Genomic DNA, 17385 nt, shown 5'->3' on the forward strand with positions numbered 1-17385 from the left:
GCATAATCTCAAAAGGTTTCGAGTTTCTAATTTTTCCTTCTTTAAACTTTATACATTTTGAAAAAATATTCTACTTTGATATCTTATAGTGAACATTTCTCTATAGCTCAGCTTCATTGTTCATGCTTGAAATAAATTAGCCCATGCAATGGATGAATAGGGTTCGTGGTTAGAGTGCTGGCCTTGAATACACAACTCTGTGGGTTTGTATTCAGCCTAAGCCACTTAACCTCCGTGTGATGTTGGGCAAATCATTTTCCCACTTTCTTCCTGACGTACCCACCTGCACTTGAGGATTAAAAACTGTTTTCTTAAGGCCCTCTGGGAATCTACTGTGCAGAGAGAAATGTGCAGCTGTGTAAATGCTTCTTAAGGATAAGAGGTCAGCCAAAAATATATATACATTTATGAATGTACAAATAATACTTTTCCTGTAATGATAGTGTGCATACAAACCAAATAATATAGCGAGAACATGTTGATTTGGGCTGTTCGCTTTTCAAGGGAATTTGCTCCTTAGTTTAGTGAATGAGGTAAGGCTCTGCTGATTTACAACATTCAATCATGTCCAAGCAAAAATATTGTTTTTTTTTCTTGCATGTGATTGGGGTATACTTTGTAAAGTGCATTTACACCTTTTCACTAAGCTAGGAAAAAATTCCATAGCAAAGTAAAGAACCTATTTGCCTTTAGTAAATCAACCCCATGACATCTCTAGTCACTGATGATATTTATTATTATTATTATTCAGGATTTTTATAGCGCCAGCAATTTACGCAGCGATTTACAATATAAAAAGGAGACAATACAGTTACAATACAATACAAGAAGATTAGGAGGGCCCTGCTCAGAAGAGCTTACAATCTAATAACATTCCATAATTTATTTATTCTGGAATAATTCCCAGTTGAAGGGAATAGAGGTTTACATTATCAGTGGTTTGCTCATTGCAGGTTGTCAGCTACTATACTAGCATACAATTGTGTAACATTGAGTAATAACTGTAGTTTTAGTACAGTTATCCTGTAAATTACCACTTCCCCCGCCCCCAGCAAGCCCAACACATCTCATATTCACCTGTACTCACTTCTCAGAGTTCTTTTCTGTCTATCCCACTGTGAGCTATACATCCACCACTATGAAATCTCCCAACTGGGCTCTTCTGCAAAGAATCACCAGTCATCTCTATAAAGAGGTTGTCGGGCTGCATAATAGACAACCTCTATGGAAATGAATGGAAATCCTTCTGCACTTTTACAAAAGAAAAACCTGGGCAGGATATTCTACAGTGGTGCCTTCCTTTGTGCCACACAGTGAAATTCTCTGGGGCACAATGATAGATGGGGATAACACTTGGGGAAGGGGCATGCTGCGGGGAGGAGACCACTTGAAGGATACATGTACTATAAGAACAGTTATCTTTTAAAGAAACGATCCAGGCAACAATCAAGAGCACAACCTGCTTATGGTGTGCATGTAAAATTGCTAGGATTCTAAAGAAGCACTCTAGACAAAAACAGCTAAATATAATAAATGATATACAGTATTTAATATTATTCAGCCAGCATTGTGATTTGGGCACCCCAGGCAGACAATAAAGCCAAGTCCTGCACATCTCCAAAGACCTGAAGTCCACATGCCAACCTGCTGAGCAATAGTACACTGATAAGGTTACATTTTTCTCTTCCCTCTTGTAAGTTTGACATGCATGGTTCTGCAAAGTAATAGAGCATAGATTCCTCTACAGGCGGCTCACAACACAGATTCAGGTACCTAAAGTAGTTTTATTAAAAATGAATTTAATACATTTTTATAGTGAAGGATGAATTCCATATTTTTTTCCATAATACATTTTTATTAAGTGAAAATTGCAAAAGCATACACGGTTGCCCACAGACACAGAAAACACAAGTCAAAATCCCAATCATGACATAAACAATCCTACACAAGTTAGACACAGTATGCAGAGGGATGTCTGTGGAGTCAAAACCCCAGAGGAGTATTTGGAAGCTACATACCATTAGCAGAACATAAAATAAGAACAAAAACGAACTAACAAAAAAAAGTAAATAATCACATACCCAAAATGGTGCAGTTAGGGATATCCAGGGCCACTGATAAGGCAGTACAACTGGCCCTGTTGTATTGGGCCCACGCCTCATCAGCTAAACAGGGGGGCCAAGAGCAGCTTTATTGTTAATTTCTGCCTAAATTAATAATCGGGTGTTGTTAGATCACACCCCCGTCCCTACTTGCTTCATAGGGCTTAAATTACATTTCCCTGGGCCCCATCAGGTCAACAGAGGGGCCCAGGAGGTGGGAGCAGAGGAGGGGCTTTTTTTTTCATTTTCAGGGGGATAGGCAAATAAAGTAAGTGCCACTGTTGGGGGGCCTTGTCAAGAAGACTGTATGGAGCCCCATGATTTCTAACAGCCCTGGGGATATCTGTCAATCATACCATGCCCCAACCCATTAAGCAATCCCTGTCAGTTGTGAGTAGTCCCCCATGGAAAATGCCAGGCCAATCCAAAAGAGGAGAGAGAAAGAGGACAAGGAAAGTAAGAAAAGGAGACTGAAAAGGGAGTAGTTTTAATCACCGTTTTCACATTCAGCAGACCTATTACACAGCCCCATAGTTTTATTCTAAGAGCCTTCCATCTTATGTTCTAGTTTGTGAATTAAACTACAAACACTTATTTAACCTCTGCTCATTTGTCTAATGAAAATTGTAACAGTTGGGCGCTGTGGCTAAGAATTACGAAATTAAAAAATATATTACAAAAACATAGACTATTCTGGTTATTTATTTTATACGTGGAGTGTCGGACTACAGTATATAGAAGAACAGTGGTTATAATGAGTTCCCAGCAAAATCGACCTAGGATGAACATAAATTAGATCCATCCTGGCTTTAACACTATGTTAAAGGAGTTCGATGGTTAAAGCACACACTTTTATTTTATAACATTGGCATTGTACTATCAATGTAACAATAGTTATACAATGTGCATTTGAGAATCCAAAATAAACTCCATTTGTGTTGTGATTTTTGCCTGTCTGCTGGTAAACTCTTTTCACAACTTTCTGCTGCTTATTCTGCCGTTTACTGTCAGTTTTTAAAAAACTACATATCCCATGGTACCTTACTGCCTGCAAGCTTTGATTCCTGTGACTCCACCTCCTGAAGCTGCTCCTCTCAGCACCTCTGTAGATCAGAAGGCAGGCTTGGTGACATGCGTGACACAGCAGTGCCTACTCATAGGTCATAGTGAATACGTATCAGAGAATTCAAGGTAGTAAATATGTGGGGATCTTCACAAAGTAAGTTTATAAATTTCAGGATTTTTTTAGTATCAGTGTCAGTTAGTGTCAGTGTGTTTTAAGTAGAATAAAAAATAAGCAAAATGGGCACTATTGTTTTGAGCTCTATTATGGCTACAAACAACAATTAACATGCACATTTGTGGTATTGGTGCAATAGTCAGGAGCAGGGAAATTTAATGTGGGTTGCTTTTGGTGGAAAGTTATGTTAGTAGCAAGAAATATACATCTAAATGTAAAAGAAAAAGAGATTTTCTTTTTTTTTTTTACTATTTTGGGCCAGTTTTCCTTTTGATAATAAAAAAAAAATCAGGAGATATCTATTACCATTTACCACCAAAAGAAAGCCCAATTTGTCCTGAAGTTGTGATGATACGTACAGTTTTACTAACACATGTCAAAATTTAAAAATTTTTACCCTTAGGCGTGGAGGGGTTAATAGGAGTAGGCTAGAAATAACTGAAATACAATGTGGATATTAATATGTAATTTTACATTCTGACCACAGATACTTTTTCAGTAAAGTAACAGTAACCTACGATATGATACATCATGGGACTCATTTTATTTATTTTTTAAATTGAATTAAAGGAAACTGAATTCCTAACAAAAGAGCTATTTTTTTTTTTTTTTTTTTATAAATTGCAAAGACATCATGTGTAAATTAGGTACAACTAATCCCTATGCTTTTCTCAGTGCTTCCATGAAATTGTTAAACTAAGAAACCTTAATATGAAATAACGTTCATGTAGTAATGCTCATATTTCTATAGAAATTCTTGAGTAACCATTTATGATTAGGATTCCGAGATGTATAAAAGTTCAGCTATAGGTCAATACAGGTAATTAATCCAGTCTCACAGATATATATTCCTTAAACTGCACTGCAGACCTCATTAGAAGTCTTTTCGAGACCCTAGTTAATTGGGGCTTATGATATCTCAGCATTCCTTCTAGCTTGGACCGTGTTTTGTCAATTATGTCACCTTGGAACACTGCCTAGCATAGACAAGGAGGTATTGATCTTACCATCTTGTCAATGACTTTTGATTTTTTGGGGGGAAATCAGGGTAGCATTGTGTTTAATACCACTCCCCTATTCTCTCCACACAGTTTGGGGTTTGTCAGACCTCATTATTTTACAGGTATCGTTTGTAACAGGCAAAACTTTTTTTAAGTTCATACTGTTTTTCATATAAATGCCAGAACTTTATTTCGGCAAAAAAAGAAAAATCATCCTGCCCCTGTTAATGTCTTGATAGAGTGCACGACCAATGGTGATACCATACAAAATCGGCACCAGATGTTTTTTTAAGTACTTTTTTTTTGTATAATGTTTGTTTTATGCAGACCTCAGTAGAGTTTTGAGGTCTCAATCTTTAGGCATGCTGGCTTTGTCGCAGGGTTTCATATCTGTGTCCTTTACCCTTATTGTCCCTTTCTTTGGGGGAAGAATGTTATCTGAACTGTGGGAACATTGGATCTCTCTATTTGAAGTTGTGCTACTTTGGAAGATGCAAAGTGGTTGACTGTTGGAAAGCAACTATCTTTGATTATACAAGTAAAGAATGTACCCTCCTGTAAAAATAATTTTTTGCTCTTCAGTGGTGCTGGTAATCTGGCTCTGCCAGGCAGGTTGCTGCTTGGTCTTACCAAAGGGGTGTGGGTGATGTTCTTCACACCCACCGGTGCCACCTCATGTAAATTCAGACTCTGGGTACCTGTGTTGGGAAACATAAGAGCCCAAGTTAGATTAATGCTAAGCTGCTGTGAGATTCTGTAGTTGGAGCTCTCCCAATGATGGCCTGTGTGAAAGGAAGAGACCGTTTTCCAGCCATCAATTGTCCTGGCCTAGGAGCATTATGCATGCATTGAATGTTTTGCAGTGAGTATGCATGTAGTTTGTGCCATGTGTAGTCTTGCTTCTCATACACATTCTGTAACCAATACAGAAATTTTGCCAGCAAGGTGTTATTGTCACTAGATAGGCCTATATTTTTAAAAAACATTCTTTGAGTTTTAAACTCCTTGAAGGGTCCATTGTTAATGCAATCAAAAATATGCCAATTGAAAATATACAGTGTCAAGCTGTACAGTGGCATACTCCTACGTGCTCGTTCCCGAGCCAGCTCTCTGCGTCCAAAGGACACAAAAGAGTACGGCTCTGCCCCCCCCCACTCCTGCCTCATTGGCTGTGATTGAAAGCAGTGGGAACCAATGGCTCCTGCATCTCAGCCAATCACTACGGAGAGACCCAAGAGAGCCTCAGGTCTCGTGCACATCGCTGGATCGAGATCGGACTTAAAAACCTTCATGCATAGAACCTTAAAGTGGAAGTAAACTCCCCTATCGTTTTCAGCCAAGGAAGCTGCCATCCTTGCCTCTGTTTAATATTCAACTGCTATGGTGCTGCACATGTGATTTGTTATGACACCAGCCAATGGATGGTTTGATAGTTTGGCTGAGAGCACAGCCAATGTGCAGTTAGAATTCCCGGCATGCCTTTTTTTTTAACTGTTTAAATCGATGGGTTTACTTCCACTTTAAGCCTTTACAACCATTTTAACTAGTTAACTGGTTTAACAATAGACAAACACAATATGCTTCAACTGTTGTCAGAAAAAGTAACGTGAACCCATACACTAATTACTTCAGCAAAAGCTAATTGGAGTCCAGGCAATTTCAAGGGGTTCACACACAGTACTTTCCCAAGGGGTTCACACACTTTTTATTGCCACTGTATTTGTGTACCCTCTCTTTATTTGTGGATGAGCTGTCTGGAAGGAAACAAAAACATTGTGGGACCTGTAGCAGGAAATAATGCCTTTTGTGGACAGCGCCCTGTTTCCAGACATGATTGTAACCATTAAACACAATGCAATTCCATCAACAATTCAGGCTCATTTCCATTTAGGGTAGCCCTTGCCTACCCTTTAAAACATATGTGGTGGAAAGCTTTTCCAAGGGAGATGAGGTAGACTGACAGGTGGCTGGGAGGTGCTATGTCACATCCTCAGCATGTGTTCTAACCTTTAAGATCAAGTTAAACTGCTACAGCAACCAGCCACTGTGCTAAGTATGGGGGGGGGGGTGTAGTAAACATATGTCTTAACCACCTGTTTTTACCACCCCTGGCCTGGCTGCAAGCGTGAACAATTACTTACAAAAAGATTCTTAGCTGTACAGTGTGCAAGTTGAATCCTAATAATATATGTACTTTTGTTCCCTGCTGCACAAGATACCCTACGTGTGTACTTATGCCCCCTACCACTTTTATAGAAGGTTTGTAAGAAGTTTTTTTAAATTGTACCCAATATATTAATCCTTATTTTCACTGCAGTAAAATTTCCACATACTTGATAACCACAGATTTTGTCACATAATATGGCTTTATGTATTCTACAAATTAATTATTATCCACTATTAACAAACTGAACCTCTATCCCCAGATTACTGAAGTTAGGTAACATTGCTGTTTAATTGTGGGTTTGCATAATTACTTCTGAGGTCGAATGATTCAACACTTCTTTTTTGTGCAGTTTTTTACAGGTCATTTTTTCCATCTTTCTTCTCTGTCTTACTTTTTTTCACCGGAACAACGCTTTATAAGGTTCTATACGATGATGCTGAAGCACACACACTATTAGTGGTTTCCTCTGGCTGGGGACTGCCTGGAGGTGTGGGGGCAGGATCTGCATCACGCAATTACAAGCCTTGGAACCAAATGAATAACAATACTACCGCAGCACGTTGCATCTGGGAGTATTACTCATACAAGACTTTAACTCCTGGAAACCTAGTGAAACTACTCCTAATTGACCAATTGATCCCTGTTGTGCATTTCATGCTGGTTTGAAGCAATGAAAAAGGCTAAAGAAAAATGTTATATTTTCATTTTTAGGTATATATATATATTACACTTTGCTCTAATGTAAAGTAGTGAGTGTACAGCTTGTATAACGGTGTAAATTTTCTGTCCCCTCAAAAGAACTCACACAGCCATTAATGTCTAAACCAGCTGCCAACAAAAGTGAGTACACCCCTAAGTGAAAATGTCCAAATTGGGCCCAATTAGCCATTTTCCCTTCCTAGTGTCATGTGACTCGTTAGTGTTACAAGGTCTCAGGTGTGAATGGGGAGCAGGTGTGTTGAATTTGGTGTTATCGCTTTCACTCTCTCATACTGGTCACTGGAAGTTCAACATGGTACCTCATGGCAAAGAACTTTCTGAGGATCTGAAAAAAAAGAATTGTTGCTCTACATAAAGATGGCCTAGGCTATAAGAAGATTGCCAAGACCCTGAAACTGAGCTGCAGCACGGTGACCAAGACCATACAGCGACTTAACTGGACAAGTTCCACTCAGAACAGGCCTCACCATGGTCGACCAAAGAAGTTGAGTGCACCTGCTCAGTGACATATCCAGAGGTTGACTTTGGGAAATAGACATATGAGTGCCGCCAGCATTGCTGCAGAGGTTGAAGGGGTGGGGGGGTTAGCCTGTCAGTGCTCAGACCATACGCCGCAACACTGCATCAAATTGGTCTGCATGACTGTCATCCCATAAGGTAGCCTCTTCTAAAGATGAAGTACAAGAAGGCCCGCAAATAGTTTGTTGAAGACAAGCAGAATAAGGACATGAATTACCGGAACCATGTCCTGTGGTTTAATGAGACCATGATAAATGTATTTGGTTCAGATGGTATCAAGCGTGTGTTGCAGCAACCAGGTAAGGAGTACAAAGACAAGTGTGTCTTGCCTAAAGTCAAGCATCCATTTCTTTAGTCTGCTTGTCTTCAGCAAACTGTTTGCAGGCTTTCTTGTGCATCATCTTTAGAGGAGGCTTCCTTCTGGGATGACAGCCATGCAGACCAAATTGGTGCAGTGTGCTGTGTATGGTCTGAGCACTGACAGACTGACCCCCCCCCCCCCCCCACCCTTCAACATTTTCAGCAATGCTGGCAGCACTTATACATCTATTTCCCAAAGACAACCTGTGGATGTGATGCCTGTGCCCTGAAGTATAGCTGCTACAGTGCTGCTTCAGTGCACCTTTGGTTGTGTGAATACCTGCTCTTTCTTCCACATGGAGTGTTGTCTTCCAGTGGGAAGGACTATTGCATGCAGCAGGAAGAGGAAGTATTGAATCAATCTAGCCAATCCTATACCTGCAGCGGCTGGGAAAGCAGCAGCATTTCAAGACACAGACCCCCATTATAGCACTAATATTTTTTTTCCCCATGTGACGATAGGGTCACTAGTGTCCTAGTTTAAGTTGCAATAAGGCTATCTTCATCTCCTACAGGAGATTGGTAGCTATAACCCACCTTGCGTGTTTGAAAGACTCGTTGGGTTCCTTGATCCTCGGAACCAATGCTATGGAGCAGATATCCGGCCAACAGATAGTCCCTCTGTGTTTGTTTACTGAGGTACTTCCTGCTGGTTGGAACGCAACCCGTTTCCGCCATCAGTGCGTCGTCCCGCCTATATAATCCACTCCAATGTACATCTTGCTTAACGACAGGGCAGAGCCTGTGACAAGACGTGGAGTTAGTGTTTGCCAGGATTCGGTGGCCATCTTGTTGGTGATGTGAGCTGTGAATTACATCCAGCAAACAAGCACTTTTTAACTAGGATCATGTCAGTGTAATACCCTCATTTTAACATTAATAAATTGTACCAAAGATTACTGCACCATGAGGTTAATTCCTTTATGTTACATGGGACATGCTTTTGCATTGAATTAACATCTTAAACACTGAGAATGGATTGTGGAGATCTGATCATCTATGTCCATCCTGCCCCGCCTGATTGATCGTGGTGTGCTGTGATCAAGGATCACTTTATATTCAAGGCTTATTTGACCCCTGTAATAAGGGTCTACAGAGGAGGGTAAGAGGAAGTGTGTTTGGGTGTCGGAGGTTCTCCTCTCTTCTTTATTATCAAGTACTCCTCCCATGAAATGTGGTTCTTTATACATTTCTTTTGAGGATTGATTACCTTAAAGACAGCATTTTTGAGCGCTGCACCTATCTCCAATTAAGTCCCTTGAGTAAAACTGTAGCTGAGAGATACATTCAAACAGCCTGCACCACATCCAAACAATGGAGTATTATCTCCTTGGGATGTACTTGGTCAGGACAGAGAGATGGAGCAGAATCCTGGTTAAGGTGAAAGGAAAACCTACCTTAGGGAGAAAGTAGGCCTTAGATCTCAAGAAAAGGCTGTCTAGAAATGGTGCTGATAACTCTTGCCTCACAGGGGAGATAGCAACACAAGGAAATTATCTTGTGAGAGTAGACAGAGAAATCTCCCTTGTGGGTTCTAAGGCAGGTTTTTGAAGAACCGGCAGAACCAGGTTTAGGTCCCATGAAGTCACAGGTGGACATACAGGGGGACTGTGTAAGCAAAGCCCTGACAAAAGCTGTCACCAGAGAATGAGTGGCCAGTGGTCTTTGGAAGTAAATCACAGGAGCCCAGATCTGACCTTAGATGGTACTCAAAGCCCAATGCTGATCAAGACAGTGGAAAGGCCAAGATACATCCCACAGATTACATCCTGGGATGTAAATTCCTTGCTTTGCATCATGTGAAGTAAGCCTTCCAGGTGTGATAGTGGAAAGAACATTTCCCAGCTTAGGAAGCATAGAAATAATGGAATCAGGTAGACCCCTGTCTTTTAGGATCTGGGTTTCAACAGCCATGCCATAAGGGCAGTGATCAAGCAAGCATTGTGGTAAACCAGTCCCTTTGACAGCAGATCCAGGCAATTTGAGAGAGGCCATGGAGTTTCCACCTGGATTTGAGATCCAAATACCACATCCACCTGGGCCAGCTTGGTGCATTGATAATCACAGAAATTCCCTCTGTTTTGATGCCGCAAAGGGGAAAACATGATTCAGGTTGAACTGATCCTATAGAAACACCATGGCATCCACTGCTATAGTTAGAAGGTCCCTGGACCTGGAGACAGACTTGTTGTTGAATGTGGAAGCCAGGAGATCCATGTCTGACATTCCTCACCATTGACTATTAAGGTTTTTTCAACATCTGGAATGTATACATTGGACAAGGGCAGAGCATGAATTTCCACCCAAGTTAGAATCTAGTTGGCCTCTCTTTGAGCCTTGAGACTTCTGGTTCCTCCCTGATGATTGATGAATGATGCCACTGTAGTGTTGTTATCTAAACAAACCAGGACCCTGTAGTCAAGAGTTACTGCAGTGAAGAGATAACAGAATCGCTGTTTATGTTCATTGGAATGTGAGCTTCCTCCAGCACAAAAGTTCCTTGCATCAAAGGAGTGTCCATGATTCAGCCTGTCAGGCTTGCTTCCATTGTAAGAAATTTCCAGATCAATGGAAGAATTTCTGGACTCCAGGGCTGCATTTGTGTGCCAGGAATAATCTAGGGTGTCAGGTGCTTGCGATTGTGCAGAAAATGTACCCTTTTGTCTAACGCAGCCAACATTTTGAGGGACAGTAGGCTGGAGTGGAATTGAGTATACAGAGCTACCTCCAAGGAAGCAGCCATCAAGCTCCAAAGCCACATACAAAAGCAAAGGACTGACTTGCTTTTGCACTACAGGGTCCAAACATGGAAGAAAATAGTCAGAAGCTTGCCTTGTAAAGAAAAAATCTCTGGACTGAACTGTATCTAATAGGAGAGTTCCAGCACTGATTTATGAAGGTTCAGGACCCAATTGAACCTCTGCAGAGTCTGAAGAGTTTGATAAACATTGGCAAACAGGCCTATGTTGACTGCTCTATCAGGAGAAGGTTGTCCACTATGGGTATGGCTTGTGAATAAAGCAAGTACGGGAGCTAGCACCTAGTCCCAAGGTTCAGTGGACAGATCAAAGGGAAGGGTCCAGGCAATGAACTGGTAGTGTTGGCCGACTTTTCGGGATCTCACAAGACACTAACAAAACACGGGAACTTAATAGGAGTGGGATGGGTTATATCTGGTTGACTAATTTTGTTGCTGTCTGTACTCCCCAGCACAGATATCTCCACTCCAGTACACAAAATTCCCACTTTCTAGCACAGAAAACCACACTTAGCAGCACAGAAATCCCCACTCCCCAGAACAAAAATCACTCCTCAGCACAGAAATCATCACTCTCCAGCACGCAAATGCTCCCCCCCTATGCACACACACAGAAATCTTCATACCCCAGCATAGAAATATCTATTCCCCAGCACACCACATACTCACTCCCCAGCACAGAAATCACCTTATAGCACAAAGATGCGCATCTCTCTAGCATCCCCCTGCCAAGCCAGTAAAAAATTATATTCTTCCAAACCAAAATCCCTACTCCCCTGCACCAACATTCACACTCCCTCAGCATCAGAATCCCCACTGCCTAGCAAAGAAATTTCTGTGGTGGGGGATGGGGATTGCTATGCTGAGGAGTAGGGATTTCTGTTCTGGGGTGTGGGGATTTCTGCATGTTATCAGAATACATTAGTGTGATAGGAGAGATCCTTGCATCAACGTTGTTCGTTTTGATGCAGGGATCTGTCAGATTTTTGTTTTTTTAAACTCACTGGTTAAACGAATAAAAAAAAAAAATTAAACATGTATAGCCTGCTTTGTGGTAGTGAGGCTTATGCTTTCATTGGAGTTTTTTATATGTTTGTGTGTCCCTTTGCTGTGGCTACTCTTAGTATTTCTTTGCCCAATGTTATTGTATGCTTGACCATACAAGCTGTGGTTGACATTTGCATAGTCTTGGGTTTTAGTTACTCTGGGGAGATCTGAAGATGATCTGCACATAGAAGGACTTTATAGACTTTGGTTAGATGAGCCTACAGGTTCATTTTAAATTAGAGCATATGCCAAAAGTTCTAACCTGTTATAACAGATAAATGTTAGCTAGAAGATGAAGAACTGTTTACATTTAAGAAATTCATCTTATTTTATATTTTTCATTTTGCAGTTAAATTGCAACTTCAAGCAGAAGACAGAGGTGTTGTTTCAATCAAGGGAATCAGTGCAAATCGCTATCTTGCCATGAAGGACGATGGCAGGCTAATAGCACTAGTGAGTATTTCCTAAATGTTTTATGTGCAATAATTGTGATTATGCTTGTGTCCTTAAGTTAAAATACTGTATGAACAAAGCAGTTACCACATTAAGTGCTCATAAAGACTAATGCCGCGTACACACGATCGGAAATGCCGCCAGCAAAACTCTGACGAGAGCTTTTTTTTGGAAAACGCGTGTGTATGCTCCATTGGTCTTTTGCTGGTGGAATTCCAGCCTGCAAAATATTGAGAGCAGGTTCTCTATTTTTTGCTCTGGAAAAGTTCCTCTCCGAAAATGCAATAGTCTGTATGCAATTCAAAAGCGCAAAAAATCACGCATGCTTGGAAAAAATTCGACGCATGCGTGGAAGCATTGAACTTAATTTTCTCGGCTCGTCGTAGTGTTGTACGTTACCGCGTTCTTGACGGTAGAAAGTTCAGAGAACTTTTGTGTGACCGTGTGTATGCAAGACAAGCTTGAGCGAAATTCCGTCGTAAAAATCATCCAAGATTTTTCCTACAGAAATTCCACTCGTGTGTACGCAGCATAAAAGTACTTATTTAACCACTTGCTTACTAGGCACTTAAACCCCCCTCAGTCCCAGACCAATTTTCAGCTTTCAGCGCTGATGCACTTTGAATGACAATTGCGCGGGCATACAACACTGTACCCAAATGAAATTTTTATCATTTTTTTCCCACAAATAGAGCTTTCTTTTGGTGGTATTTAATTACAGCTGGGAGTTTTATTTTTTGCTAAACAAACAAAAAAAGATGCAAAAAAAAAAAATCATGTTTAATAGTTTGTTATAAAATTTTGCAAACGGGTAATTTTTCTCCTTCATTGAAGTGCGCTGATGAGGCGGCACTGATAGGCTGCACTGGTGGGCACTGATGGGCTGCATTGGTGGGCACTGATAGGCTGCATTGGTGGGCACTGATAGGCTGCACTGGTGGGCACTGATAGGCATAGTTAAGGCGGCACAAATAGGCACAGATAAGGCAGCACCGATGGGCACAGATAAGGCGGCACTGATAGTCAAAGATGGGCACATAAGATGGCACGGATGGGTGGCACAGATGGGTGGCACGGATGGGTGGCACGGATGGGCACTGATAGGTACCACTGATAGATGGGACTGATGGGCACTGATAGGTGGCACTGATAGGTGGCTCTGATAGGTGGCACTGCTGGGCACTGATGGGCGGCACTGCTGGGCACTGGTAGATGACACTGATGGGCATGGATATGTGGCACTGGGGTGCAGCACCTTTGTTAAGGCAGATTGTGGGCACTGCTGGGGGGCACTGTGGGCACTGCTGGGTGGCACTGTGGGCACTGCTGGGTGGCACTATGGGCACTGTTGGGTGGCACTGACGGGGGGCACTTACTTTTTTTAATGTGGCTTTTGCAGGGGGCAGGTGGGCACTGGCAGGGGGCAGTTGGACACTAGCAGGGCTGGCCGTGATCGGGACTGATGTCCCGATCACGGCCGCCGGTGATCGGCTTTTTTTTTTCTCCTCGCGCTGTCAGTGCGAGGAGGAATAATAGCCGATTACCGGCTCCGTTATATCACATGATCAGCTGTCATTGGCTGACAGCTGATCACGTGATAAGGGGTCGGGATCGACCCCTTGCACGGATCGGTGATCAGGCGAGTCTCGTAGACTCGCCGATCACAGAGCGCGCCGCGCGCGCCCCTCAGGGGGCGCGCAGGCCGCTCGTGCACGGGACGACGTCAATAGACGTAGTCCCGGAAAAGGAGATCCGCGCTGTAGCCGTCATTTGACTATAGCGCGGATCTCAAGTGGTTAATAAAGTTAAATGCAATATGTAGATGCAGTACTCTTTGGCAGCCAATACATTCTTTTCTTCATTGTTTTGACTGAACTCAATATGTGAGAAAGCTGATTCTACTTATGATTCTATTTGTGAAGCAGAATAATTTCTAATGCCACGTACACACGATCGGAAATTCGGCCAGCAAAAGACCGATCAGAGCTTTTCGTTGAAAAATGTGACCGTGTGTATGCTCCATCAGAATTTTGCTGGCCGAATTTGCTCCAGCAAAAGTTTGATTTCAATTTGATTTGCAATTCCGACGTGCAAAATTCCTACGCATGCTCGGAAACAATTCAACGCATGCTTGGAAGCATTCAACTTGTTGTACATAACCGCCTTTTTGACAGTCGAAAATTGAGCGAACTTTTTTGTGACCATGTGTATGCAAGCCAAGTTTAAGCTGTAGCCATGTGCTTGAATAGAGACAAAGCGATTTAGGACACTGCTGCAGTGCTTTCTGGGTCTCCACTGGACTTCAGCTGAATGATTTAACACTACCTCGCCACCATCCACTAGGGGGAGCTGACAAGCAGAAGAAGGTGGGCAGAATTGAATAATAAGAGATGTAGTGCAGGGGAAGGAACATGCTAAGGGAGTCAATGGACTTCTGAACTACAGTTCTCAATGCGAGCCACATATAAAGAGAGAGCTGTATTTTAACAGGCTGAATACTAAGGAAATTTCTCTTTGCTGAAAGGAGACTTAAGCCCCGTACACACGAGCGGACTTTTCAACATCCAAAGGCCGACAGACTGAGTCCGTCAGACTATTCGATCGTGTGTGGGCTGCAACGGACTTTTGACTCGCCAAAGTCCGAAGGACTTTAGAATATGGAACATGCTTCAAATTTTTCCGAAGGAACTCCGCCGTACCCGGTCCCTTCGAAAAATTCGCTCGTGTGTATGCTATTCCGACGGACTAAAACCGACGCTAGGGCAGCTATTGGCTACTGGCTATGTACTTCCTTATTCGAATCCAGTCGTACGTCATCACGTTCGAATCCGTCGGAGTTTAGTGTGATTGTGTGTGGCCAAGTCCGCTCAGCCGAAAAGTCTGTCAGAGCTCCGTCGGAATTCCAGCAGAACTCCGACGGAACTCCTTCGGAAGTCTGTCGGACATAAGTCCTCTCGTGTGTACGGGGCTTAAGATGTACACATCGCTGCTCCTGTGTGCATATCAACCTGCTACCATACTATGGCTGTGTGCTGAGGACTGGAGTCATTCCAGGCAGTTCCAAAAGTGAGTTGACATCTGAACAGTGAGACCCATATTGCTGTATCATTGGGCTCTTGAGAGGACACTGGTGCCATTAACCTGTTGCTGCTAGCAGAGGTGGTACACATAGGGGCTGGCCATCTAAACTTCATGCAGACTTTACTGGGACTGTACTCATTTGCATCACTTTACAGACTGAGCCCCAACAATAGCCAGGTGAAGAACTAATGCTAAAGACTGCTCACTTAGGTAGCTCCTTCACACAAACTTTGTTGTCCATAGTAAGTCATACCTAATTAGGGATTCCTAAATTTCACTGCCATTCATATAGAGTGCACGCTAAATTAGTTATAGCCTACAGTTTACAGAGGAGTTATCGCTGTATTGATTGTCATTGCTGTTACTGTTTTCTAAGGCCATTATATATTGCTTATTTTGTGGATTAACAGCTTTACTCTAATTTAGCAGCATAAAACTCAATTTTATGCTGCAGTAGCCTAGTGAACATATTGACTAGTGAACGGCAATTGATCTAATCCAGCAATGAAGTATCCATTTGCTTAACCTGGTGTGTCAGTGGGGCTGAGATTGGGGCTGTCTACCAAGGAGCACTACACAGGGAAATCTGTATAGACATTACAAATTGTTGGAGCTCTTGTCATTTCACTGAGGCTGCTGTCACACTGGATTTTGATGATAAAACGCCGCTAGTTTTAGCGACGCTCTACCGTCATTTTAGCTGCACTATTCGGCTGCTAGCGGGGTGCTTTTAACCCCCACTAGCAGCTGATGAAGGGGTTAAATGCCTGCGTAGCACCTCTGTCGAAGCGTTTTGCGCTTCAGCAGTGGTGCCCATTCCTTTCAATGGGCAGGAGCGGTAGAGGAGTGGTGTATACACTGCTCCTTCACCGCTCCAAAGATGCTGCTTGCAGGACTTTTTCAATGTCCTGCCAACGCATCGCCTCAGTGTGAAAGCACTTGGCCTTTCACACTGAGACAGCAGGGGAGCTGTTTTTCAGGCGATTTACAGGCGTTATTTTTAACCCATAAAGCACCTGAAAAACGCCTCAGTGTGAAAGGGGTCTAAAAGTTATTATTCCATATTGCCAAGTCTAGTGTGAATTTTGTATTCATTCATTAAGCCAGATACTGGCAGACACTTTGGAAACATGTTAATTTATCTAATTAGTGAACTAATACTGTATAGGTGTGTATTAACTGTGACTTTAACTTTAACTGAACTTTAGCAATATCTTTTGTAGTTACACAGTGACACAGCTGTAATATAGGAAGCTCAGCATCACCAGCCTGCCATTTGTAAAAGTCTACGAGACTCACAATTTCAGGTCCCAAATGAGGGCTTACTGATCCTGAGAGAACTGAAAATTAGTGCTCTCCTCTCCAACTGGATTACCCCAGAGCACCTCACCCTGCATGGATGAGAATCCCTGAGTACCCAAAGCTGTTTCTTATTGTCCCCATTAAAAGACCACAACCTCAATAATGGGGACACATAACTCCCATCCAGGACACATCCCCGACATTCTGTACACAGCCTCCTAAACAGTTTTTACATCATTCTTTCCTAAAACAGCTTGTCTTACAGCTTATCCTTATTATAGTCATATTAGTGTTTTGTTTCTAGAACTTTACAGTCTATAGACCTTATAAGGAAGCTTCTGCAAATGTAAATTTGATTTAACAAAGATAACATTTAAGCACTGAATTTGTCTTTATCTTGCATCTAAAAAAATAACCCCGCACTTTTAATTAAGAGAGGCAATTTATGTTTAGGACTAAAAACTCTTAAGGCCGCGTACACACGCGGGGACTGTTCGCTCAACTTTGTCCGTCAAACAGTTTCAGCGGACAGTCCGCTCAAAATTAGCATGGACGGACTCACGACGAACGAACAGTCCGCTGAAACCGTGCGCGATGACGTGAACGGCACGTATGACGGGACGAAAAATACGACG

General features: G+C 42.2%; 1 protein-coding gene across 1 annotated transcript in view; it reads left to right on the forward strand.

The window, feature by feature from the left end:
• Positions 1-17385, forward strand: part of FGF2 (fibroblast growth factor 2) — an 87856-nt gene that overhangs the window by 24985 nt on the left and 45486 nt on the right. Inside the window, exon 2 of the mRNA XM_077476869.1 lies at positions 12264-12367. Within this exon, the coding sequence (XP_077332995.1) occupies positions 12264-12367 (104 nt within the window). The remainder of the gene's footprint in view (positions 1-12263; positions 12368-17385) is intronic.

Source organism: Lithobates pipiens, unplaced genomic scaffold, assembly GCF_037356315.1.
Source record: "Lithobates pipiens isolate NorthernLeopardFrog02 unplaced genomic scaffold, aLitPip1_a1.2 Scaffold_13, whole genome shotgun sequence".
Classification (NCBI taxonomy): Eukaryota; Metazoa; Chordata; class Amphibia; order Anura; family Ranidae; genus Lithobates; species Lithobates pipiens.